This window comes from Pongo abelii, chromosome 8, assembly GCF_028885655.2.
Source record: "Pongo abelii isolate AG06213 chromosome 8, NHGRI_mPonAbe1-v2.0_pri, whole genome shotgun sequence".
NCBI lineage: Eukaryota > Metazoa > Chordata > Mammalia > Primates > Hominidae > Pongo > Pongo abelii.
Window position 1 is genome coordinate 104,677,556 of NC_071993.2, and position 26,832 is coordinate 104,704,387.

General features: G+C 49.2%; 1 protein-coding gene across 1 annotated transcript; it reads left to right on the forward strand.

Moving 5' to 3' along the window:
• Nucleotides 1-4,148: 4,148 nt before the first annotated feature.
• On the forward strand, nucleotides 4,149-9,238 carry MARVELD1 (MARVEL domain containing 1). The gene is made up of 2 exons (XM_009245692.4): nucleotides 4,149-7,076; nucleotides 8,282-9,238. Exon 1 carries the CDS (start codon nucleotides 4,980-4,982, stop codon nucleotides 5,499-5,501), a length of 522 nt encoding a protein of 173 aa, XP_009243967.2. The 5' UTR covers nucleotides 4,149-4,979; the 3' UTR covers nucleotides 5,502-7,076; nucleotides 8,282-9,238.
• Nucleotides 9,239-26,832: the final 17,594 nt, after the last annotated feature.

Consider the following 26,832-nt stretch of genomic DNA (forward strand, 5'->3'; position numbering starts at 1 on the left):
GATTCTCATACTTCAGCCTTCCGAGTAGCTGGGACTACAGGTGTGTGCCACCACGCCAGACTAATTTTTGAAGTTTTAGTAGAGACGGGGTTTCACCATGTTGGCCAGGCAGGTCTTGAACTCCTGACTTCAGGTGATCTGCCTGCCTCGGCCTCCCAAAGTGCTGGGATTACAGGCATGAGCCACCACGCCTGGCCACCATCATCATTTTTATTGTAAGCAAGCCTGCTGTTTGGGAGATATTCCCTTATCTCTTAAGGTTGCTGGCTGCAGACACGACCCCGAAGAATGGCAGAGGAAAGAGCAGTCATGGCCTTGCATTTGTGGCTTGACCAGCGATAACATCCAGCCATGCTCTGGACCCATGGGGGCGGTACCGCTCCCACCAACTCTGGTCTCCTACCTCTGCTGGTCGAAGTTCTATCCGGCCTCCAGTGACACCTTGTGCTGAAAGATTCCCCAGCCCTCCCCTCACATACTTTCTCCTTCCCTTTTGTATTTCCTTAGAACCCTCATCTACACCTCTCTTTTGTGTCCACAATGATCCCTCCCCTACCAGCAGAGTGCAAACACTTTGAGGGCAGAAATTGGTCCTTTTCATTCCTGCTTTCCACATCCAGATTGTTTGCAGCTAGCAGGTGCCTAGACCATATTTGTTGAGTTGGACGGAATCAAAATTTTTCTGCATGTTATGCTTTTTCCAGAGAGTCCGCTGGACCGCCCCGTGGAATGTGAAAACATTCCAGAGGCTAAAAATATCGCCCCAAAGCCGCTGCAAGAGCTTCCTTGTAAGGGGTGATGTGACTCCAGAGGCTGGAAGTTTATGATCACCAGGTGGCGCCCTGACTCTCAAGTCTCCCAATACCTTTTTTAGAAAGGAAGGATTATGTTCCCTCTCTTTTAAAGTTTGTTCACTTAGGTCCCCCCCTCACATTAATTCCCTGTCACCAGCCCAGCACCCAGATTCAGCTCCCAGCTGCCCATCTGAGCCTATGCCCTATTCAAGACCGGCATCTGGAGGGCACTGAGGATGTCCCCCCAGGGCACAGAAGGATGCTAAGGGATGCTGAGGGGAAAGCCCTGAAACTGGGATCTGAAGACCTAGGTTTGAGTCCGAACAATGACACTTACAAGTTGTGTTTCTTTGGGCAAGTTACTTAGCCTTTCTGGGTCCCTGTGAGTGTAGTCAAGAATCAAATGTGGAGATTATATAAACGCACTTTAAATGTGGTGTGGAGTCAGCTCCCCTGGGCTGGTGTTTGAGCTGTCACCAGCTTCCTGTGAACATGGTCAGCTTCTTCTTTTTTTTTTTTTTTGAGATGGAGTCTTGCCCTGTAGCCAGGCTGGAGTGCAGTGGCGTGATCTCGGCTCACTGCAACCTCTGACTCCCTAGTTCAAGCGATTCTCCTGCCTCAGCCTCCCAAGTAGCTGGGACTATAGGCGCATGCCACCATGCTGGGCTAATTGTTTAATCTTTAGTAGAGACGGGGTTTTACCATGTTGCCATGTTGGTCAGGTTGGTCTCAAACTCCTGACCTCATGATCTGCCCACCTCGGCCTCCCAAAGTGCTGGGATTACAGGGGTGAGCCACCGTGCCCAGTCATGGTCTGCTTCTTTAACCCCGTAAGCCCCAGTTTCCCCATCAGCTAATCGGAGCTAATAACAATCATTTTATAGGGTTGGTGTAAGGATCAAGTAAAACAATGAATATAAAGTGCTCATCATAGTGCCTAGAATACAGTAAGCATTCAATTAATAAAAATCACATGTATATTGGCCGGGCATGGTGGCTCACGCCTGTAATCCCAGCACTTTGGGAGGCTGAGGTGGGCGGATCATGAGGTCAGGAGATCGAGACCATCCTGGCTAACACGGTGAAACCCCATCTCTACTGAAAATACAAAAAATTAGCCAGGCATGGTGGCAGGCGCCTGTAGTCCCAACTACTTGGGAGGCTGAGGCAGGAGAATGGCGTGAACCCGGGAGGCGGAGCTTGCAGTGAGCCGAGATCGCACCACTGCACTCCAGCCTGGGTGACAGAGAAAGGCTCCGTCTCAAAAAAAAAAAAAAAGAAAATCACATGTGTATTATGAATCCCTGGCCCCTAAAACAGTGCCCAGCATTGAATAGGTGCTCAATATCTATTTGCTGGTAACAGGGTTTTACAGATGAGGAAACTGAGGCACAAACAGCTCAAGCCTACCCTCCCTGCAGGTTCCAGCACTAAGGAGTAGGGAAGCAATGATGCATAGCCAGGCAGTCTGACTCCAGGACCTGCACCCGGAGTCTCTACACCATGCTGTCGCACACAGACAGAGGTATCATACGTCACCATTTGTTCATTTAAAATATGTATTCAAGCCTGTAATCCCAGCACTTTGGGAGGCCGAGGCAGGTAGATCACTTGAGGTCAGGAGTTTGAGACCAGCCTCGCCAACATGGCGAAACCCCGTCTCTACTAAAAACACAAAAATTAGCCGGGTATGATGGTACAGCCTGTAGTCCCAGCTACGTGGGAGGCTGAGGCAGGAGAATCGCTTGAACCTGGGAGGCTGAGGCAGGAGAATCACTGGAACCCGGGAGGTGGAGGTTGCAGTGAGCTGAGATCCTGCCACCGCACTCCAGCCTGGGTGACAGAGTGAGACTCCAACTCAAAAAAAAAAAAAAAAAGAATATATATATATATATATGCATTTATATATGTATGCATTATATATATAAATGCATACATATATATGCATTTAGGCCAGGTGCAGTGGCTCATGCCTATAATCCCAACACTTTAGGAGGCCGAGGAGGGAGGATCATTTGAGCCCAGGAGTATGAAACCAGCCTGGGCAAGATGGCAAGATTCCGTCTCTATTTTTTTTTTTTAATGCATTCAGAGCCTTCTCCAAGTGGGCTGAGTTGGCAGTGAGAGGCATTACCCGCTGAGAAGCCAGAAGCCACATAGCTTTTCTCTCCCAAGGGAAGCCAGCCTGCTGGAAGAGGACCTGCTCAGCCAGGCCAAAGGCCAGAGGACTCATCTTACGACCGGGAGATGAAGACTAGCTCTGCAGCATGGGGTCAGCTGTAGGTCTGAGGCATGCACTGTCCCCAGGGTAAGAGGGGCCCCCTCAGTTCCCTTGCTGCCCCTGCAGCCACTCAGTCATCTGTTCCACATATTTTACTGAGGGTCTCCTATGAGCCAGGCACAGGCAAAGATGGATAAGACATGATATCCAATAGTTATGATGTAGCCAACTCAACACTGCTGCAGACGGATGGTCCAACTGGGGGCCTAGAAGAGCAGCCTCAGAGGCTGGACCAAAAGGAAGCAGCATTTAAACTGGGCCTTGAAGGATAAATAGGAGTTTTGCTGTCAAGTGGGGTCTGGTAATGCAGGGCATTCTGAGCTTACTTGGGAAACTGGAAAAGATTGGTGGGTTGTATGCTGGGTGACAGCATGGGAAAGGGAAGGAAGTGGCAAGCCAGGAAGTTGGAAATTGGTTGGGGACAAATTGTGAAATAGGCCACACAGAAGAGACAGCTTCTGTCCTGTCTCAGTAGGGGAAGCAGTGTAACAAACATCAGGTCTGTCTTTTAGAAAGATGTCATGACCTGGCTTGGTGGTTCACGCCTGTAATCCCAGCACTTTGGGAGCCAAGGGGGACAGATCATTTGAGGTCAGGAGCTCGAGACCAGCCTGGCCAACATGGCAAAGCCCTGTCTCTACTAAAAAAAAATACAAAAATTAGCTGGGTGTGGTGGCACTCGCGACTGTAGTCCCAGCTACTTGGGAGACCGAGGCAGGAGAATTACTGGAGCCCGGGAGGCGGAGGTTGCAGTGAGCAGATTGCTCCATTGCCCTCCAACTTGGACGACAGAACAGTACTCTACCCCACCGCCCCTCATCCCCCCAAAAAAAAGAAAAAAGAAAGATGCCATGGGCACAAAGGTTGAGCATGAAGGAGAGAAGAGAGACTGGCGGTAGTTACCAGTTTCCTGGTCTGAACCCAGGTAAGCTTCATTCCTCCTCAGCAAAATGAGAGGGGAGTTGCGTGTATCTCTGTGGTTGCTCTGAGGGTTAAATGAGAACGCAGGTAAAGCGGTCGCACGGAATAACAATAATGTAAAGCATCGTTAGCCTCCATCACAGGCAGTTAGGCCTAGTAGTTAAGTCCGTGGGCTTTGCTTCCTCTTGGCCCTGGGTTTGTGTCCCAGCCATGTTAGGTAGCGTATTTTGAATCTGGGCAAGACAGGAGGATGCCAAGGAAGGGTTGGATAAAAGAGGGTGTGGACAATAAGCTTGTGCCGAGTGGGACGGGTGGCGGTGCCTCTGGTGGGTGATGGACTCTTACTCCGACACGGGGAACTTGGACAGCTTTGGACAGGACAAGGCGGGCCCTGGCAGGAGACTGCGGCGTCCAGGTGACAGTGGATGTCAGTTCAAAACCAGCACTGCTCTCCTCCCGCGCCCAGAAAGAGCCCAGAGGCCCGGTGTGGGCGCTATGGCAGGAAAGAGGGAAAAGGAGGAGGCAGGGCGAGTAGGGGCGGCCCCAGATGTGGCAAACTTGGCGCAGCAGCGCACGGGCGGGCAGGGCGGAAGGCCCTGCCCTGGCCGGAGGACGAAGGAATCCGAGCTGGGGGCCTGGCGCGGAGGGGAAAGTGGGGCGCCAGGGTGGTGAGCGAGATGGAAAGAGAGATGGCAGGAAGCCGGGAGAAGCGCGCGGGGGAGGAGACAGCCGAGGGGAAGGGGAAGGGAAAGGGGCGGGTGGGAAGGGTGGAGAGCGGGAGAGAGAAGGCGAGGAGGGCCGAGGGGAGGAGAGAGTAGAGGAAGGGTGGGGAAAGGAGGAGAGGAAGAGAGGACTAAGAGGGGAGCAAGGCGAGGAGGCCGCGGCGGGCGCAGAGGGCACCTGGGCCGGGCTGCCCCCGCGAGCAAGGCGCCGCCATTCCGCTGCTCGGGGCGCCGCCGCCGCCGCCACCGCGCCCGGGGGCCATGCTCCCGCCGCCCCCGCGCCAGCCGCCGCCCCAGGCGCGTGCGGCCCGCGGCGCGGTGCGCCTGCAGCGGCCCTTCCTGCGCAGCCCGCTGGGCGTGTTGCGGCTGCTGCAGCTGCTGGCCGGCGCTGCCTTCTGGATCACTATCGCCACCAGCAAGTACCAGGGCCCCGTGCACTTCGCGCTCTTCGTGTCCGTGCTCTTCTGGCTGCTCACCCTGGGCCTCTACTTCCTCACGCTGCTGGGCAAGCACGAGCTGGTCCCCGTGCTGGGCTCGCGCTGGCTCATGGTCAACGTGGCGCACGATGTGCTGGCGGCCGCACTCTACGGCGCAGCCACCGGCATCATGAGCGACCAGATGCAGCGCCACAGCTACTGCAACCTCAAGGATTACCCGCTGCCCTGCGCCTACCACGCCTTCCTGGCGGCCGCCGTCTGCGGCGGCGTCTGCCACGGCCTCTACCTGCTTTCGGCGCTCTATGGCTGCGGGCGTCGCTGCCAGGGCAAGCAGGAGGTGGCGTGAGGCCGCCCGCGCCCGCCGCGGCCCCGATCGGGGCGGGGGAACCCCCGGAGACCAGCCTCCTTAATCCCTCCCCCCGCCGCCGCCCCGCGCGGGTGCGCCCTGGCACCCTCTCCCTGCCCTCCAGCGTTTCCACTGTCGCCCGCGCCCAGGGACCCTGACGCTCAGCTCCTGCCCGACGGCAGCGCCGCCGCCGCCCAGAATCCCGACCGCCGCGCCGGACGCGCCGTCTCCCGGGACAAGCGCAGGCTGCGATCCGAGGGGCGGACACACACTCGCAGACGAGCCGCCCCGAGGCGAAACCTCGCGGTTCCTCTTCCCTTCCCTGCTGAGACTAAGACGTGGACAGGCGCCGCGCAGATCCGGGGGAGGCTCCCAAATTGGAACCAGGCTTCTGGCTGCCCCCTTCCCTCCCGCCCCGTGGTCGGAAGAGCACTCCCTTCCCCGGCCCCTCGTCCAGCCTCCGGTGCTGTAAAACGCAGGCGCTGGGCCGCGGGCGGAGCTGAGGACAGGCCTTGGCTGGTCCCAGGATGAGCGATGAGTTTGGTTTTAGCTGGGGATTGTGCTGGCATCCTGCGAAGCCGCTCCCAGCCCGTCACTCTGTGCTCGGTTGTCTTGGGGTGGGGCCCATCCGCCGAGGTGGGGACCGATAGGAGAAGCCGGTGGGCTATACCCTTACACTTGTGGAGTCTCCTCTTGCCTCTACCTACTCCGCCTTTGTCCTTAAGGTTTTTGCAGGCCAGTCCCAAATACACACTAACTGTCCTGGCCTCTCCGTGACACAAGTCTCTTCCCAGCCTTCCTCACAGGCTTCTGCCGCCCCCCTCATCCCCACCCCCCCGTATCTGTTTGCATTAGGAGTTCCACGACCATGGTGGAATGTTAAGGTGAACCCCACCCCTTCTTACAGATGGGGACCCAGAGCCTGCTCTTGGGAACAGCCAGAGTAAGATTGGAACCCAGACTTGCACTCCAGCGCTGTTTGCATTAAAAGGGTGGGTGAGTCAGGACCCCTGGCTCAGGAGCCGCCTCTGCTAAAAGAGGGTTTCAAGGCCAAATGGGTTTGTCAACGGTGCTGTCTCCCTTTCTTGGAGATGCTCATTAGCTTATCAGAGACTCTGAGAAGTCCCGCTGTTACAGAAATAATTTAGTTTACTGTATTAACTGCTCTTGGGCCTGGAGCAGTATTCCCACCTTGAGGTTCCCAGCATCCCTGTGCTGTCCGGGCTCTCATTCATGCCGAAGGGCCCAACCCATTGGCTGTGTTCTGTTTGAAGATTTGGGGGGCGCCTTCTCTTTCTTCCCCAGGGAATTTCTCTAGCAAAGGGAGGGGACCCACCCCAGTGAGGAAGTAGATTGCTGCCTCTAGCCAGAGACCCGAACTGGGGAATTTGAACATTCCTTTACATTGTTGGAGAAATGAAGCCAAAGTTATTCAGATGGTTTTCCCAGTCTAAAGGAAAGTCACCTGCAAGAGATGCCGGCACTGACCTGGAGCAGCTGGCAGGGTGGGTCTCCCTTACCAAAGAGAAGAACCACTCTCTGGCGCTGGGGTGACCTGCTGGCTGGGCCTGTAAGGTAAGACGCTTCTTGGTTTTCTGGAAGGGGTCCTGGGCATTTGAATAAAAAGCACAGAGCCTCCTCCTTTTCCAGAAGTTAAAGGGTTTTTATTCAGAGCAAGTTGGAGAGGTGATAGTAATAACCACATCTATGGAGTTGTGAAAATTCAACCTTTTTGCTAAACCCTTCAATGGTCTGCTCTTTTATTTTTTCTTTCTTTTTTGTTTTGTTTTTGAGGCAGTCTTACTGTGTCACCCACCCTGGAGTGCAGTGGTGTGATTATGGCTCACTGCAGTCTCGACCTCCCAGACTCAAGCGATCTTCTCACCTCAGCCTCCTGGGTAGCTGGGACTACAGGCACATACCACCATGCCTGGCTAGTTTTTAAATTTTTGTAGAGACAGGGCCCCATTGTATTTTGCATGCTGGTCTCAAACTCCTGGGCTCAAGAGATCCTCCTGTCTCAGCCTCCTAGAGTGTTGGGATTACAGATCTCAGCCACTGTGCCTGGCCAGGTCTGCTGTTGAAAAGGTTCAACCTTCTCTGGATTAGAAACTAGAAGAGGGGAGGCCGTGTGTTTTTGTGAGCTTGTTTTTAAAGCTTAGGTGTACAGGTGTTAGATTTCTCTGTGGAGGTTGCGAAGGTGTAGTTTCAGGGTGTGTGAAGCATGAATGTAGTTCTAGATATGTTGCCATCAGAGCACCTATGTAGCTCTATTATGTGGTTGGCTACACATAATAGCATTTTACAGGTGTCCATTGATTCTCTCAGTAACCCTATTGAGATGGGTTCTAATGTCATTCCCATATTCCAAATGAGGAAGATGAATGCCAGAGAGGTTAAATACCTTGCCCAAGGTCTCCCAGCTAATGAGTGGTAGAGGTAGGATTTGAACCCTGGCAGCCTGGCCTCTTCATGACCAGGCTATACTCTATATAGTAGGGTATCAATACATGTTAGATAGTGTTAATGTAGCTATTTTTTAAATTGTGGTAAAATATACATAAAATTTACCATCTTAACCATTTTTAAGTGTATAGTTCAGTGACATTAAGAACATTCACAGCTAGTTGCAGTGGCTCACGTCTGTAATCCCAGCACTTTGGGGGGCCGAGGCTTGAGACTAGGAGTTCCCTCAGCCCCAAGTGCTGGTGCAGTGAGAGCCTGGGGTGAGACACTTGGGGTGCCTTGGAAGCCCTTTGACTTTGGTTCTCCTGTTGCAGGTTTCCATGTTGCTGAGGCCATGGAGATTCCCAGAGCTGGTCACACCGACCGTTCTCAGGGCCCGCTGCCCTGGGCTGGCAACACCATTCTGGCCTTGACCTGCAGAAGCTTTCAGAGTCTTCACTGGCAATAGGGGGAGATGGGGAGAGGAATGACCTCTGCCCAGCCCCTTCCTTTCCGCACCATGCAATGGAAGAGCCCAGATGGGTGAAGATTGATTTTGCCTTAACTCAAGAGAATTCCTGTTTTCCTTGTGCTATGATTTGGACACAAGATTCTGGACACCTGGAACTTAGCTGTGTACTCCTGTACCCTAAACAGTGGGTTTGAGTTCCAGCCTTTATTCTTTTTTCCTTTTTTCAGATCACCATCTAAGTTACATCTTTAGCTCAGGTCCATCCTTCTCAAGATCTCCTTCTTAGCCCCCCAGGCCCTGGTGCTGTCTGTGGTCAGGTGACCTTACTCAGGAGCAGATATCTCCTTGGCCGCCATGGAGCCTCATCCATCCACACGTGCCTGTAGCATTCCAGAGCTCGCTGCTCTTCTAGATGTGCCTTCCCGCTTGGCTTCCAGCAGCTTGTGCTCACTCTGTCTGCCAGGTACGAGAAGGACACGTAAGACTGCCACCACACTCACCCTCCCTCAAGGCCCTGTGCCATGGGGGTGGCCACCCGACTTGCCCCCAGAACTTTTGGATACTGGAAGCAGTTGCATAGGCCTCCCTCTCTGGGCACCAGGACTCAGTCCAGCCCAAGACCACTCTGGGCAGCTCCCAGACCAGTCTGGGGCCATTTGCAGACTCAGGAAAGAATTTCTACAGTGTTCTATAAAAGCCAAAAGAGAGAGTGGGTTTGGGAAGAGTGAGGGTGGTTGGGGAGAGGGGACCAATGTTCCTCATTGTTGAGTGGTGATTACAAATATGCTTTTCTGGATAAAGTTTGGTTGTTTGCTCTTGGTGTTTGTGTCTTCTGTCCTGGTCCTCCATAGTATCCCTCCATGTGAGGTCCTCCCATTCTGTCTCATTGTGCCTCACGCCCTGCTGCTGGCCTCGTTTCGGCCTCTCTGGCTTCCTGTTTCCTTCTAGGAGGGAAAGAGAGTGAGTTCACAGATCTCTAGTGCAGTTAGGAGCCTGGACCAGGGGTTGCCTGAGGACAGAAACCAGAGGGAAGAAAACTGCGGGTGTCCCTGATGGAGGCTGGAGGGAATTCCAGAGGCTTTAGTCCCTGCTCTCAATGGGCCCTCTGTTAGGGAGCTCCACTGCCTCTCATTCTGTGTGCAGAAAGACCGTGGTTGTGGAGCTAGAGGGTCCTGTTCTAGTCCATCCCCATCGTTTTACAGAAGGGGAAACGAAGTCCAGGGCGTGGTGGCAACCTGCCTGATGCTACACAGCTGATTAGGGGCAGAGTTGGGGTCTCCTGTAGCCAGGCCCTGTTTTTTTTCCCTGCACACCACTGGTGTTGCCTCCTGGACCACACCCCACCTGCCTTTCCCCCGATTCCCCGGAGATTCTTTGTCCAGCCAGCTGCTGGCTGCTGACGGATGCCCTGGAAAGGGTGTGAGGGCAGAGTTAAGAGGCTTCCTCCCAGGCTCCTCCTCCCTGTGCCCTGGGCGTGACATCTGCAGCCTGGAAAGAGGATTTTTCAAAACTCACCTGGAACACTCCTCCTCCCTGTGCCCTAGGCGTGACATCTGCAGCCAGGAAACAGGAAGATTTCAAAACTCACCTGGAACAGCTCCAGGCTGGGATCTGATGCCACGTGTGTGCGCCACACCCACTGTCTTCCAAAGAACCATTCCAGTGCCTGCGCACACAAACATACACACAGGCACACACACTCTCTTCATAATTTGGTTTGTGACTGGAGAGTGGGCGGAGGAAAACACCATCAGCTGCCAAGGCCCCTCCCCTACTCCCTTCTTCCTTCTCCTGTCTGTTGGTGAATTTCAGGCAAAGTAAAAAGTGGCTCCGCTTTCTGCAAAGGCTGGTAAGCCCCTGCTCTACTCTATTTTAGCAGTGGAGCGTTTTGCAGTTGAAAATGTGCTTCCCCCTGCATTAGCCTATTTGATCTTCTCTGTAGTCTTTTGTTTTTTTTGAGATGGAGTCTCGTTCTGTCACTCAAGCTGTAATGCAATGGCATGATCTCAGCTCACTGCAACCTCCGTCTCCGAGGTTCAAGCAATTCTGCCTCTGCCTTCCGAGTAGCTGGGACTACAGGCGCGCACCACCACGCCCTACCAATTTTTGTATTTTTAATAGAGACTGGGTTTCACTATGTTAGCCAGGCTGGTCTCAAACTCCTGACCTCACATGATCCACCCGCCTCGGCCTCCCAAAGTGCTGTGATTACAGGCGTAAGCTACTGCACCCAGCCCCTTCCCAGTAGTCTTATGGGTTGGCATTGTTGCCCCCCACATCTCCCACCTCATTCAGTAGAGGAAATGGAGCCCAGAGAATGGAAAGGCCTTATCCGTGGTCACACAGCTGGCTTCCAGGGACTGGAAGGCAGAGGTTTCTTTAAGCCCTGTGGTCCTCTGGCAGGCTCTAGAGCTTATGGGGAGTTTGGTTTTCCTTCCAGAAGACCAGGTGTTTAGGAATGGCCTAATCTGGCATTTCCTGCTTAGTGCACTTTGAAATAAGACACTGCATCTCAGTGACATAATGAGCTCCTATGAGTGGGAAATCTCAGGGTTTATGTCTATTACTTTTCCTGCTTTTCTAGGGATGGAGGTGGGGTGGTCAGTGGTAAAAAATGAGAATTAATAAATGAATATTTTCAGCGATAAAAGGAAAAAGCAGGAACATGAGAGAGAAAAGTTTGGTTAGCATGATTTATTTACGTGTTTTTTGTTTGGTCACAATAGTTATTTGTAAAATAAAATAGTAATATATATCCATGAAAATATAATACCAATATGCACCATCAAAAAGCGTAAGCAGTATAGATTTGTAAAAAGTAAAAAGAAGCTGGGCCAGGCTCAGTGGCTCATGCCTGTAATTCCCAACACTTTGGGAGGCTGAGGTGGGCAGATCACTTGAGCTCAGGAGTTCGAGACCAGCCTGGGCAACATGGCAAAACCCTGTCTTTACAAACAATATGAAAAAAATCGGCTGGGCATGGTGGCGTGTGCCCATGGTCCCAGCTATTCAGGAGGCTGAAGTGGGAGGATCTCCTGAGCCTGGGACGTCGAGGCTGTAGTGAGCCATGATTGTGCCACTGCACTCCCACCTGGGTGACAGAATGAGACCCTCAAAACAACAATGAAAAAAACAAAAAGTAAAAAGAGGCTGGGCGCGGTGGCTCACGCTCTGGGAGGCCAAGTTGGGTGGATCACTTGAGTTCAGGAGTTCGAGACCACCCTGGGCAACATGGTGAAACCCTGCCTCTACCAAAAAATGCAAAAATTAGCCAGGCATGGTGGCATGTGCCTGTATTCCCCAGCTACTCGAGAGGCTGAGGCAGGAGAATTGCTTGAACCCGGGAGGCAGAGGTTGCAGTGAGCCGAGATCATGCCACTGCACTCCAGCCTGGGCAACAGAGTGAAACTCAGTGTCAAAAAAAAAAAAATGTAAAAAGAAGTCATTTGACCATTCTAATCTCTCTCTCTCTTTTTTTTTTTTTGACATGGAGCCTCACACTGTCGCCCAGGCTGGAGTGCAGTGGCGCGATCTCGGCTCACTGCAAGCTCTGCCTCCCGGGTTCATGCCATTCTCCTGCCTCAGCCTCCCAAGTAGCTGGGACTACAGGCTCCCGCCACCACACCTGGCTAATTTTTTGTATTTTTAGTAGAGACTGGGTTTCACCATATTAACCAGGATGGTCTCGATCTCCTGGCCTCGTGATCCGCCCGCCTCGGCCTCCCAAAGTGCTGGGATTACAGGCATGAGCCACCACGCCTGGCCTTGACCATCCTAATCTCATACCCCAGAGAAAAATCATTGTGTTTTGTTGTTGTTTTGTTTTATTTTGTTTCGAGACAGAGTCTTACTCTATCGCCTAGGCTGGAGTAACAGTGGCATGATCTTGGTTCACTGCAACCTCAGTCTCCCAGGTTCAGGTGATTTTAGTGCTTCAGCCTCCTGAGTAGCTGGGATTACAGGTGTGTGCCACCACAACCAGCTGATTTTGTATTTTTAGTAGAGACAGGGTTTCACCATGTTGGCCAGGCTGGTCTTGAACTCCTGATCTCAGGTGATCTGTCCACCAAAATCATTGTTAACTAGTAACTCTCCTTCCTCTTTTTACTTTTTGAGACAGGGTCTTCCTCAGTTGTGCAGGTTGGAATGCAGTGGTGTGATCATGGCTCACTGTAGCCTCGACCTCCTGGGCTCAGGTGATCCTCCCACCTCAGCCTTCCAGACACACGCCACCACACCCAGCAATTTTTTGGGTTTTTTTTTGTATTTTAGTAGGGACAGGGTTGTACCCTGTTGCCCAGGCTGGTCTTGAAGTCCTAGACTCAAACAATCTGCTGACATCGGCCTCCCAAAGTGTTGGGATTATAGGCATGAGCAACCGCGCTGGACCTCTCTAGTTTTTATAACTAATCAAACATTTATGGATGTGCACGCACACACACACACACACACACACACACAGACTCTTGTACGACTTAACTTTTTAAATGTAACAATAATATATTTCTAACTCTCTATGTCCATAGAAACAGTAGTAAGGGACTGCAAGAATTCTATGGGCTTTCTAGAACCTTTATAATTTTCTTACACTGGTTAACTTTGTTAGTCCCTTGGGTGTTCCCTGTAGAGATCTTAATAAAACCCATAAAAGGAGGTGGGTCCTTTTCTAGTGATGAGGAAGCCGATAGTGAGGGCAAGTGGTTCCCCAGGCCTGTGCCCTTTCTAACCCTTATGCTGCCAAGAGTAGCAAGGATGGGAGGAGCCCTGGAGTGGCTGCATCCCACTCCATAGCCAGTCTTGAGGATAGGAGTCCCAGGGACTAGGGTTAGTGGGGGCAGCTGGAAAGAGATGGGGAGGGCCTGAGACTTTCTGGGCCCAGTGGGGCAATGTATGCTGGGGAGGTGGTCAGAACCCAAGAAGAGCACTTAAGACATGCCTGGCAGGAGGTCTGTGGGACCAACCCAGGCCAGCCTCAACAGCCCATGGAAATTCCAGACTGGTTTCTAATCTGAAGGCCCTTCTGCCCTCCCTAATCCATGGCCTCATGTCCTCATTCCTTTATTCCTTTTTTTTTTTTGAGACCAAGTCTCACTCTGTCACCCAGGCTGGAGTGCAGTGGCACGATCTCGGCTCATTGCAGCATCTGCCTTCTGGTTTCGAGCAATTCTCCTGCCTGAACCTCCCGAGTAGCTGGGATTACAGGCGCGTGCCACCACGCCCAGCTAATTTTTGCATTTTTAGTGGAGACAGGGTTTTACCCTGTTGGCCAGGCTGGTCTTGAACTCCTGACCTCAGGTGATCACCCAGCTTGGCCTCCCAAAGTGCTGGGATAACAGGCATGAGCCGCCACACCTGGCACCTCATTCCTTTTGAACTGGGTGGCTGTTTGGGATCTGGTAGGCACCAAGGCTGTGCCATTCCTTTCGCAGCACAGATGGGGACAGGAAGCTGCTGGAGGCTGGAGGCTGACCCTCCAGGCTTCATACTTGCCTGTCCCTCCAGCTGGAGGCAAATTATCCTTGCTGCCATCTCCAGGACGCCTGAAGGCAGTGCTCTGACATGCAGTTGTGAAGCACTTCTGAGTCAAGGCTGGGAAGAGGGAGAAAGGGAACCAGCTTTAGGAAGGACCTACCATGAACCAAGAACATAATGGGTGCCTTATATAACATCTGTTATCCTCCCATTTCCACGAAGTAGCAAATACCCCCATTTAACAGTCGTGGAAACAGGCTCACAGGGGTAGGATGATGTGCCCTGGCACTTGAATGCGTAGTGACCGAAACAAGATTCAAACTCAGGTCTGTGCCACCATTGCCACCATGCCACTTCAAGGATTTCCTAGCAGACAAGCTTTTTCCCAACCATCCGTATACTTCATCCAAATTTCATCCGAGTTTTGAAATATTTACATCTTGAGCTAATGCAGGAAAGAAAGACTAAAGAATAGGCCAGGAGGCCGGACGCAGTGCTTCATGCCTGTAATCCCAGCACTTTGGGAGGCTGAGGCAGGTGGATCACTTGAGGTCAGGAATTCAACACCAGCCTGGCCAACATGGTGAAACCCCATCTCTACTACACACACACACACACACACACACACACACACACACACACACACACACACACACAATTGGCTGGGCATGGTGGCGGGCATCTGTAATCCTAGCTATTCAGGAGGCTGAGGCAGGAGAATCACTTGAACCCGGAAGCCAGAGGTTGCAGTGAGCTGAGATCGTGCCACTGCACTCCAGTCTGGGTGATAGGCTGGGTGTGGTGGCTCATACCTGTAATCTCAACACTTGAGGAGGCCAAGGCAGGGGGATTGCTTGAGCCCAGGATTTCGAGACCAGCCTGAGCAACATAGCAAGACTCCATCTCTACAAAAAATAAAAAAATTAGCTGGGCATGGTGGCATGCAGCAGTAGTCCCAGCTACATGGGTGGCTGAAGTGAGAGGATTGCTTGAGCCCAGGAGGTTGAGGCTGTAGCGAGCTATGAGTGCACCACTGTACTCCAGCCTGGGTGATAGAGCAAGACTCTGTATATATTTAAAAAAAAGTTATTACAAATCTGAATTATGTCACTTCTCTCTTCCCAGGCTATAATGAAATTAGCTAGTTACCTTTAGGTATAATCAGCTTATTATGCTGAGGTCACTCTCCCATTCCCTGGAGACCGTCCCTCTGTCCACAGGATGTGAGAAGGATATGTCAGAGGGCCTCCCAGCCCCTCCTCCCTCTCGTGGCCCTGTGCCAGAGGTGTGGACACCTGACCTGACTCCAAACTCTGGATACTAAAGCCTCTGCCTTTTGCAATTTTGTCCTGTACTCTGTTCTGTCTCCTTTTGTGTCTCCCAGGCAGTTAGCATGACTCATTCTAATTTTTGGGTGAGCTCAGGCTGTGAAGTCAGAGGTGAGCTCTATCTCTTATTAGTTGTCTAGTCTTAGGCAATTTATGAAACCTCTTTGCCTCTTAGCTTCCTCACTTAGTAAACGGGATAATATTAGTACCTACCTCACTGGGCTGTTGAAAGAGCTTCATGAGATGAGGCGTGCCTGGCAATTTCGTCAGTGCAATTCAGCTCTCAGCAGTATACGTTTGTTGGGAGGATTTCATAAGATATACGTAAAATGCTGGGCTCAACGCCTGACCCACAATGGTAGTTAGTGCTCATAAATGCGAATTCCCTCCTGCCCCATTCCACTCTGGGTCTCCCTGCACCTAAGGAATGATAATCTCACCAGCCTTGGCTGATCCTTCTTTCTCATTGGTGTCTATTGTTCTTTCTTGAATTCTTTCGTGTGTGTGTGTGTGTGTGTGTGTGTGTGTGTGTGTGTGTGTGTGTGTGTGTGTGTTTTGAGATGGAGTTTCACTCTTGTCACCCAGGCTGGAGTGCAATGGAGTGATCTCAGCTCACTGCCACTATGGAGGCTGAGGCAGGAGGCTCAGTTGAGCCCAGGAGTTTGAGGTTGCAGTGAGCTATGACTATGGCACTGCACTCCAGCAAGACTCTGTCTCAAAAAAAAAAAAAAAAAAAAAAAAAAAAAGAGAAAGAAAACATATTCATAATGTCCAAAAGCTTCCCTGTGCTCTTTGTACTCCCTCTTCTTTCCTTCCCATCTCCCCCACACCAGGGAACCACTGATCTGCTTTCTATGATTATAGAATTCTAGAATTTTATATATAAATGAAATGTATACTATGTGCTCCTTTTGGGAGAGGGCGGTATCTGGCTTCTTTCACTCAGCTTAATTATTTTGAGATTCATTCATGATGTTGCAGTAACAGTAGCTCATTTTCATTGCTGAGTGAATATATAGATACACTATAATTTGTTTAGCCTGTTGATGGACATTTGTGTTGTTTCAAATTTTTGGTTATTGCAAATATAGCTGCTTCGAACGTTCATGTACACGTCTTTGTGTGGACACATATGCTTTAATTTCTTTTGGGTAGATAGCTAGCAGTGGAATGGCTCATTTGTGTGGTAGGCTTATTGTTTTTATTATTTTAAAATTGTCTATATCCCAGATGAAATCTGGCGTGTGTGTGTGTGTGTGTGTGTGTGTGTGTGTATTTGTGTTCTTGCTTGGGATTTGCACCAGAGGGGGTGATTCTGGACTCACAGACTAAATTAGGAAGTTTTTCATACTGTTCTATGCTCTGGAATAGTTTAACTATATCATTTTAAAAAATGGGTTCTAGCCGGCACAGTGGCTCATGCCTGTAATCCCAGCACTTTGGGAGGCCAAGGGGGGCAAATCACCTGAGGTCAGCAGTTCGAGACCAGCCTGGTCAACAAGTGTTCAATAAATACATCTTTATGTATTTACTTACTAGACGAATAAGTTTAGTAGCGACCAACCCTGCCTCTCCAAAAAACAGAAAAATTAGCTGGTTGTCTATGATCCAGGCTCCTTCCACCCCATGGCTTGGCCATCTGCTCTGCACTGAGCTCACAGGTGAGGGATGAGAGGCAGGAGAAGGTTTCCTGCCTCCTGCATACCTTGATCTAGAAGTAACAGTCAGCGCTCCCACTCACCTCCTTGGGAGTAACAGGACCTGACCTATAAGCAGAGGATGCTGGGAAATGTAGTCCCTAGCCAGGCAGCTGCTGCTTAGCAACAACTCTATATCATGGTAGGGGGCACAGGACTTTTTGGTGGACAGTTAATCGTCGCTTTCAAGGGAGGCACAAGGTTTTATTGCTGAGGTTTTCATTGCCTTGCTCTGTGAGACTCTTTTAGTGCCAGTGTTTGATGAATGGTTGTTTTCATGGCTGCCAAGAGCTGTTGAGTAAGAATGTAACTGCAGACAGTCATTTCCTTGCTGTGTTTGTCCAACAACCACTGTCTCACAGCTGGAAAACTCATTACTCATGAGTACTTCTTTCCCAGGTACAAGAACATAAAGATGTATTTATTGAACACTTTTTAGGGCAATGACACTGAACTGTTAATCCAAAAATATACACTGGTCAAACGATAAGTTTAAATACTAGAGAAAATCCAAATATTAAGGAGAATTTAAAGATACATACCAGTCAAATATTTCTTTCATTTGTCTATTCATTTTTTCTTTCTTTTTTTGTTTTGTTGCATCTATTCATTTTAACAATGGAAACCTAATTCATATACCATAAAATTTCACATAATATGACATAAAAATTCCCAGTTTTATTTTTATTTATTTATTTAGAGACAGAGTCTTGCTCTGTTGTCCAGGCTGGAGTGCAGTGGTGTGATTTCAGCTCACTGCAACCTCCGCCTCTCGGGTTCAATAGATTCTCTTGCCTCAGCCTCCCGAGTAGTTGGGATTACCACCACCATGCCAGGCTAATTTTTGTATTTTTCATAGAGATGGGGTTTCACCATGTTGGCCAGGCTGGTCTTGAACTCCTGACCTCAGGTGATCCACCCGCCTCGGCCTTCCAAAGTGTTGGGATTACAGGCATGAGCCATTGCATCCGGCCAAAAATTCCCAGTTTTAAAGTGTACAATTCAGTGGTTTTCAGTATATTCAGAAGGTTGTACAACCATCACCACCATCTAATTCGAGGACATTTCCATAACCCCAAAGAGAAACCCTGTACCTGTTAGCAGTCACTCCCAGTTCCTCCCTCCCCCCAGTCTCTGGCAACCACTAATTTACTCTGTCTCTATAGATTTGCTTATTCTGGCTGGGTGCGGTGGCTCATGCCTTAATCCCAGCACTTTGGGAGGCTGAGGTGGGAAGATCATCTGAGGTCAGGAGTTCAAGAGCAGCCTGGCCAACATGGTGAAACCCCATCTCTAGTAAAAATACAAAAAAATTAGCCAGGTGTGGTGGCGGGCACCTGGTAATCTCAGCCAAGATCGTGCCATTGCACTCCAGCCTGGGTGACAGAGAGAGACTCTGCCTCAAAAAAAAAAAAAAAAAAAAGATTTGTTTATTCTGGACATTTTACATAAATGGAATAATATGTGGCTTTTATGTTTGGTTGCTTTCACTTAGCACAATGTTTTCTAGGTTCATTCATGTTGTAGCATGTATTAATAACTCATTTCTTTTTTTTTGTCTTCCAATATGATCTCAAGACTCTTTTTATGGTGAATAATATTCCAGTGAATTGATAGAATATATTTTGTTTACATCATTCACTAATTTTTAATTTTTTTTTTTTGAGACGGAGTCTCGCCCTGTTGCCCAGGCTGGAATGCAGTGGCACGATCTCGGCTCACTGCAAGCTCCGCCTCCTGGGTTCACGCCATTCACTTGCCTCAGCCTCCTGAGTAGCTAGGACTACAGGCGCCCGCCACCACGCCCAGCTAATTTTTTGTATTTTTAGTAGAGACGGGGTTTCACCGTGTTAGCCAGGATGGTCTCAATCTCCTGACCTCATGATCCACCTGCCTCAGCCTCCCAAAGTGCTGGGATTACAGGTGTGAGCCACTGTGCCCCATTTTAATTATTTTTTTTTTTTTTTGAGACAGAGTTTCCCTCTGTCACCTAGGCTGGAGTGCAATGGCACGATCTCAGCTCACTGCAACCTCCGCTTTCCAGGCTCAAGCGATTCTCATGCCTCCGCCTCCTAAGTAGCTGAGATTACAGGCAAGCGCCACCATGCCTGGTTAATTTTTGTACTTTTAGTAGAAATGGGGTTTCGCCATGTTGGCCAGGCTGGTCTCGAACTCCTGGCCTCAAGTGATCCGCAGGCCTTTGCCTCCCAGAGTGCTGGGATTACAGGCATAAGCCACACCGCCCAGCCTCTTAAAATTTTTTTAATTGTAGTAACATACACATAACATAAAATTGACCATTTTTAAGTGTACAGTTTGATGGTATTGAGTCCATTCATATTGTTAAACAACATGGTCTATACTGACTGTTGTGCAACCATCACCACCATCCATCCATCTCCATGACTCTTCTCATCTTGCAAAACTAAAACCCCGAACCATGAAACAATAACTCCCCCTTTCCTCCTCCCCACAGCCCCTGGCAACCACCATTCTACTTTCAGTCTCTGAATTTGACTATGCTAGGTACTTCATAGAAGTGGAATCATACAGTACTTATCTTTTTGTCACTAGCTTATTTCATTTAGCATAATGTATTCAAGGGTCATCCATGCTGTAGCATGTGTCAGAATGTCCTTCATTTTTAAGGCTGAATAATATTCCATCTTCCGTTTATACCGCATTTTGTTTATCCATTCATCCATTGATGGACATCTGGGTTGCTTCCACCTTTTGGCTATTGTGAATAATCTGCAAATGAACATGGGTGTACAAATATCTCTTTGAGACCTTGCTTTAAATTCTTTTGGGTATATACTCAGAAGTGGAATTGCTGGATCAAATGGTAATTCTATTTTTTAATTTTTAAGGAACTGCCACAATGCTTTCTATACCATTTTACATTTTCATTGACAGTACACAAGGGTTCCGATTTCTCCACATCCCCAACTTCTTTTTTTTTTTTTTTTTAAGACGGAGTCTCACTCTGTCGTCCGGGCTGGAGTGGCACTGCAACCTTCTGCCTCCCACGTTCAAGCTTTCTCCTGCCTCAGCCTCCTGAGTAGCTGGGATTACAGGCGTGCGCCACCATGACCAGCTAATTTTTGTATTTTTAGTAGAGACGGGCTTTCACCATGTTGATCAGGCTGGTCTTGAACTCCTGACATCATGATCCGCCTGCCTCAGCCTCCCAAAGTGCTGGGATTACAGGCATGAGCCACCATGCCTAGCCCCCACCAACTTCTTATTTTCCATGTTATTTATTCATTTTTAAACAAGCATTCATTGAGTACCTACTATGCCACAGCTCTATACTTGGTAGAAACTGAGGCTGCCAAAATGTTAAATCTGTTTCCCTGATCTTAGGAACTTAGGAAACAATGGAGAAACAGTCATGTTCAAGAGATAGAGTGAAATGCAAGGTGATAGGTGCCTAATAGAGATGGAATCAATGGTAGATTGGATAAAGAAAATGTGGTACAGGCTGGGTGCTGTGGCTCATGCTTGTAATCCTAACACTTTGGGAGGCCCAGGCAGGTGGATAGCCTGAGTCCAGGTGTTCGAGACCAGCCTGAGAAACATGGTGAAATCCCAGCTCTACAAAAAAATACAAATATTAGCTGGGCTTGTTGACGCGTGCCTGTAGTCCCAGCTACCTGGGAGACTGAGGTGGGAGGATCCCGAGCTGAAGGAGGTGAAGGCTGCAGTGAACCATGATTGTGCCACTGTATTCCAGCCTGGGTGACAGAGTGAGACCCTGTCTCAAAAAAAAAAAAAAAAAAAAAAAAAGAAGAAGAAAATATGGTACATATATACCAAGGCCATAAAAAGAACGAGATCATAGCCTTTGTGGCAACATGGATGGAGCTGGAGGCCATTATTCTAAGTGAGCTAACACAGGAGCAGAAAACCAAACACTGCATGTTCTTATAAATGGGAGCTAAATACTGAATACACATGGACACAAATAAGGGAACAGACACCAGGGAGACACCAGGGCCTACTGGAGGACGGAAAGTTGAAGGAGGCTAAGGATTGAAAAACTACCTATAAATACACAGATACTATGCCTGTTAACTGGATGACAAAATAATATGGACACTGAATTCCCATGACGTGGAATTTATCTATGGAACCAACCCGCACATGTACCCCTAAAACAAAAATAAAAGTTAAAAAAAAAAAAAGAGAGAGAGATGGAGCCCGGGCGTGGTGGCTCATGCCTGTAATCTCAGCACTTTGGGAGGCCAAAGTGGGCGGATCACCTCAGGTCAGGAGTTTGAGACCAGCCTAGCCAACATGGCGAAACCCCATCTCTACTAAAAATACAAAAATTAGCTGGGCATGGTGGTGGGCGCCTGTAATCCCAGCTACCTGGGAGGCTGGAGAATCGCTTGAACCCAGGAGGCAGAGGTTGCAGTGAGTCGAGATCATGCCACTGCTCTCCAGCCTGGGTGACAGAGTTAGACTCCATCTCAACAACAACAACAACAAAAAAAAAAAAAAAGAAAGAAAACGGTGTGTGATTTCTGAGGATGCATCAGAAGAGATCTTTGGCTTCCTTCCTGGCTCCCTGGTGGATCTCTTGTTCTGGGTTAAGGCATCCGCCATGTCAGAAGGACACTCAAGAAGCCCTCAGGAGAACCCCAAGAGAGAGGACCTGGCACCTTCTGCCATCTTGTCACTATGAGAGAGTGCCAGCATCACCTTGTCAGCTGTGTGAGGAAGCCACCCTGGGAGCCAATCCTCCAGCCCCACTAAGCCTTCAGATGATTGCAGCCTTGGCCAACATGTGACTGCAACCTTATGAAAGCGCCTGAGCCAAAACCATCACCAAGCTGCTCTTGATTTTCTGACTAAAAACACCCAGAACCCAAAAAACTGAGATAATACGTGCTTATTGTTGTTTTAAGTCATTAAGTTTTGAAATACTTCATTACACAGCAAGAGATAACTAATGCAGCTAGAAGCATGAAATTATCTGGCATAGTGTGGAAATGGCGAGAAATGCATTGAGGCTGGCACGAGAGGTTAAAGCTAGAAACTTGGAGTTGAAAGAGATGCTTCTGAAATGCCGTGTTTCTCCATAAGAGTGGGCAAGGGAGCCATCTGGTGGAGGAGGCATGCTTAGACATTCCCTTCTCTCTTCCCTGATTTCTCCAGCCTGTTCTCCTCAGCATTTCCATCTAGTATTTCTCCAAGGGCCACAGTGAGGTTTATGAGTCAAGTATGTGGGCCATAAACACACTTGCTTATTGAAGCAAATACTAACCTCTGCAAAATGTCAGGGTAAGATATTATCTTCAGTGATTATTTAATTTTCTCCCTTAGTCTCTTTCACCTGTCTGCTATTGAGGGGAAAACATCAGTATTACCAGGAGTTGAGGCAGAATGCTGGAGGAGGGAAAGAAGCAACTAGAACTTGATTATGGAAAAATCAGAATTAGACTTGAGAGAGCACAGTCAAGCTGGTCCGTCTCTTAATTATAAGGGGAGGCCTTTGTTCATTGCTACTGGCCACGACTATTGTCCCTTTCTGGTTTTTAGAGCCTGCTTGTATCTTCCAATGTTCCCTCCAAATAATGTTTAGAAGCTCTTGAATAATATCCCTCAATTCTATAGCTGCTGGAAAAGAAAACAAATACTGCTACTCTCCACTGTCAGCCTGAGGCCAAGGAGGAGGAATTGCAAAGAAACTAAAATTTACCTTTGGAGTAAACTACCAGTGGGACAATTTCAGTTACTTAGGCTGTATATATTATTATTATTTGTTCGAGACAGAGTCCTGCTCTGTCGCCCAGGCTGGAGTGCAGTGGCATGACCTCTGCTTACTGCAACCCCCGCCTCCTGGGTTCAAGCAATTCTCCTGTCTCAGCCTCCTAAGTAGCTGGAATTACAGGCACGCGCCAGCACGCCCGGCTAATTTTTATTTTTGTTTATTTATTTATTTTGAGATGGAGTCTAGCTCTGTCGCCCAGGCTGGAATGCAGTGGCGCGATCTCGGCTCACTGCAATCTCTGCCTCCCAGGTTCACGCCATTCTCCTGCCTCAGCCTCCTGAGTAGCTGGGACTACAGGCGCCTGCCACCACGCCCGGCTAATTTTTTTGTATTTTTAGTAGAGCCCAGGTTTCACTGTGTTAGCCAGAATGGTCTCAATCTCTTGACCTTGTGATCTGCCCGCCTTGGCCTCCCAAAGTGCTGGGATTACAGGCATGAGCCACCGTGCCGGGCCTAATTTTTATATTTTTAGTAGAGACGGGGTTTCACCTTGTTGGCCAGGCTGGTCTCAAACTCTTGACCTCAGGTGATCTGCCCGCCTCAGCCTCTCAAAGTGCTGGGATTACACGTGTGAGCCACTGTGCCTGACTGGTACTTAGGTTATTAAAGAAAAAAAGTTTATTCTTCTTAAGAAGGGTGGGGACTCCTTAGCTTAAATACTACATTGTTGAACAGAAAACTTTCCCTATCCTCTCACTTAGATTAAGTCTGTCTCTTCTCTCTGCTCCTACTGTTACAATAGGATCCCCTGCTTTGTATCATGGCTCAGTCAAGTCAGTGTCTTCTGTTGAACTAAGAGTTCATAGAGGGCAGAATTTCTGTCCAGTTCATTCTTGCTGGTTTCACAGTCATTGTTTTAAGAAATGATTCATGACCAGCTTGGGCAACATAGCGACACCTCATTCTAAAAAAAAAAAATCGGCCAGGCACGGTGGCTCACACCTGTAATCCCAGTACTTTGGGAGGCTGAGGCAGGCAGATCACGAGGTCAAGAGATGGAGACCATCCTGGCCAAAATGGTGAAACCCCGTCTCTACTAAAAATACAAAAATTAGCTGGGCGTGGTGGTGTGCACCTGTAGTCCCAGCTACTCAGGAGGCTGAGGCAGGAGAATCGCTTGAACCTGGGAGGCGGAGCTTGCAGTGAGCCGAGATCGTGCCACTGCACTCCAGCCTGATGACACAGTGAGACTCCGTTTCAAAAAAAAAAAAAAAAAAAATTAAATAGCTGGGTGTAGTGATGTGTGCCTGTAGTCCCAGCTCCTCTGAAGGCTGAAGCAGGAGGATTGTTTGAGCCCAGGAATTAGAGTGAGCTATGATTGCACCATTGCACTGCAGCCTGGGCAGCAGAAGAAGACCCTGTCTCAAAAATAAAATTAAATTACATTAAAAAAAGTAAGAAAGAAAAGAAAAAGAAAAAAGAAATGGGCATTGTTCTGGGGCTTTTGTTGAAAGAGATGTGAATTCTGTGCTCCAAGAGGAAACTGACATGCATGCGCTCATTGAAGGAACATTTGTTGGTACCTCCTTTGTGCTAGATGCTGGACACACAGAAATTATAGGCAGTTCCCTCAGACCTCTCACTGTCTAGAGAGAGGAGGAGCCACCAAGTGCTGGGGTGGGGCAGGCCCACGGAGCCAAATCAGAAGGGCACCTAATCCAGACAGTGGCTGCTGATGGGGAAGGTGTCAGAGAAGTCTTTCTTCAGGCGTGAGATCTGAGCTGAATTTTGGAGGAAGAATAAGAGCTGGCCAACTAAAGAATATGGGGCCAGGCACGGTGGCTCATGTCTGTAATCCCAGTGCTTTGGGAGGTTGAGGCAGGTGGATCACCTGAGGTAAGGAGTTTGAGACCAGTCTAGCCAACATGGTGAAACCCCATCTCTACTAAATACAAAAAATTAGCCAGGCATGGTGGTGCATGCCTGTAATCCCAGCTACTTGGGAGGCTGAGGCGGAAGAATCGCTTGAACCTGGGAGGCAAAAGTTGCAGTGAGCCAAGATTTCTCCATTGCACTTCAGCCTGCGCAACAAGAGTGAAACTCCATCTCAAAAAAAAAAAAAAAAAAAACCCAAAAATGGTGAGAGTAGTCTGTAGAAAGGTACAGTAATGGGAGAAGGTGTGACACATCTGGGAACTGCCAGAGTTGAATATACCAGGCTTTGGTTTTATCCTGCAGGTCACAGGGTGCCACTGAAACTATCCAGCAAGAGAGTGGTCTGAGAAAGATACAGAGGAGTGGACAGGGTAGGGGATGGGGGTGGGTGGAGAGTGGCGATGGCCTACCCTGGAATTCAGACCTGAGGCCAGGTTAGGAAACGAAGAAGAGGGGCCTTCAGAGGCTATCTGCATGAGAGACCCAGGAGCCTTCAGGGATAAGACCCATCTGGCCCAGCCACAAAGCTCAGTCCATTTCTCTAAGGGGTGGTGAGTGGATTTCTGTATATGGCTTAGTGATATGTGTGGCAATTGGATCTTTCTACATTTTGGCCTTTCGTGGATTCTTGTCTGATTTTTGGGCTAGGGGTGGTGGTCGTAGGGCTTTGAGTAAAAATAAAAACCACAATGATTGCTAATGATTTTTGAACACTTATAACATGTCAGGAATTTACATACTTTAGCTCATTTAATTCTCATCACAGCCCCACACTGAGGTTACCACTATGGTTATCCCCATTTTACAGCTGGAAAAACCAACCAAGCAACTCATCTGAGGAGAAGCCCTCCTACCTTACTCATGTTGGGACTGGCGCATGCCAGGTAATTGACAAAGTCAACTAAAGCAGGGAGCTTTGAGAAAAATACCTACATAGGGTAAGCATTTAATTTTGGGACAATCGTCAATTTATACATAGTTATAAGAACTAACACAGGGTGATCCCACAGACTACCCCCCAATGGTAACATCTTGCAACCCTTCTTAACAGAATGCCTACTATGTGCCAGGTACTGCTTTAGGTGCTGGAGACATAGACACGGGAAACATTAGCTGACAGAAGCCACAAGAGTGAATGATATCCTCAGGGAGTGTCTTGAGTCAGAAGAAAGAAGGGTGGCAAAAGGAGCCCCAGCATTTGAGGGGTAGGAAGAAAAGCCCTAAGGAGACCTTGAAGGTCGGAAAGAGAGAAGGAGAGGGTGGTGTCATGGAAGCTAAGGTGGACAATGGTGCCAAGAAGGAAAGAGATTCCGGTGCTTCCAAGGTCATCTGCAAGGAGGACTGGGAAGTGTCCATTGGATTTAGCAGCCAGGATGTCACAGGTGAGCAGGCAGGTAGCCCAGAAATATGGAGGGGAGCAGGACCACAGTGCAGTGAGGAGTGAATTGGGCGAGGAAGCAGCGGTAGACAGCACTTCACAGTGAGTCTTCCAACTCATGTAGGAAAGAGGGGGTAAAGTTAGGCTAAAGGAGAAATTTTCCATGAATTTTGTCTCTAGAATGATGATTAAGAGTTAGCGAGAGTCAAGATTTCAGGCCTGTTAGAGCAAAGCTCCAAGGAAATAAGAGTTGGACCCTGGAGCACAGCTGAGTCCTGGCTGGAGGGGTGGGCCTGTCTTTCTGAAAGGAGATAATGGAGGAAGAGGTGCAGATAAAGCTCTGTGGCTACTTGAAGAGGGAAGTGATTACTTCCAGCTGGGGCACTCAAGGAAGGGATACAGACATTTGAGTGCCAGGGGCATTTGAGGGTAACAACGGAGGGGTTCAGTTGGCCAAAGTTAAAGGCAGCTGAAAGATGGCAGGAGACGAGACCAGGAAATGCAGACCAAGGTGGGTGGTGGTATGGTTGGGGCACTGGGGTCAGATGACACATAAGCTTCAAATTCCAGCTCCCAGTTGCTTCTTAGCTGTGACACTGAAGAAGTTCCTTAACACGTCTGAGATTCCCCATCTGTCAAATGGCGACAACCCTAATAGGGTTGTTGGAGGAGGACTAGATAATGTCTAAAAAGAGCTCAGTCCGGTCCAGTGCTTGGCTCCTCTGCACCTGAGTGCTAAGTCACTAATGTAAAGACATCGGATGTGTGCTTTAAGGGAAATTAACTGGGCCACACGGTGTGAAGTGAACTGAGCTGGGAGAGGCCTGCACAGGACCTTGTACACACTAGCTACTCACGAAACAACTGCATGCTCTGCTGGGCATC

Coding starts and splice junctions, on each gene's coding strand:
- MARVELD1 (XM_009245692.4), top strand. CDS start 4,980: ATGCTCCCGCCGCCCCCGCGCCAGCCGCCGCCCCAGGCGCGTGCGGCC.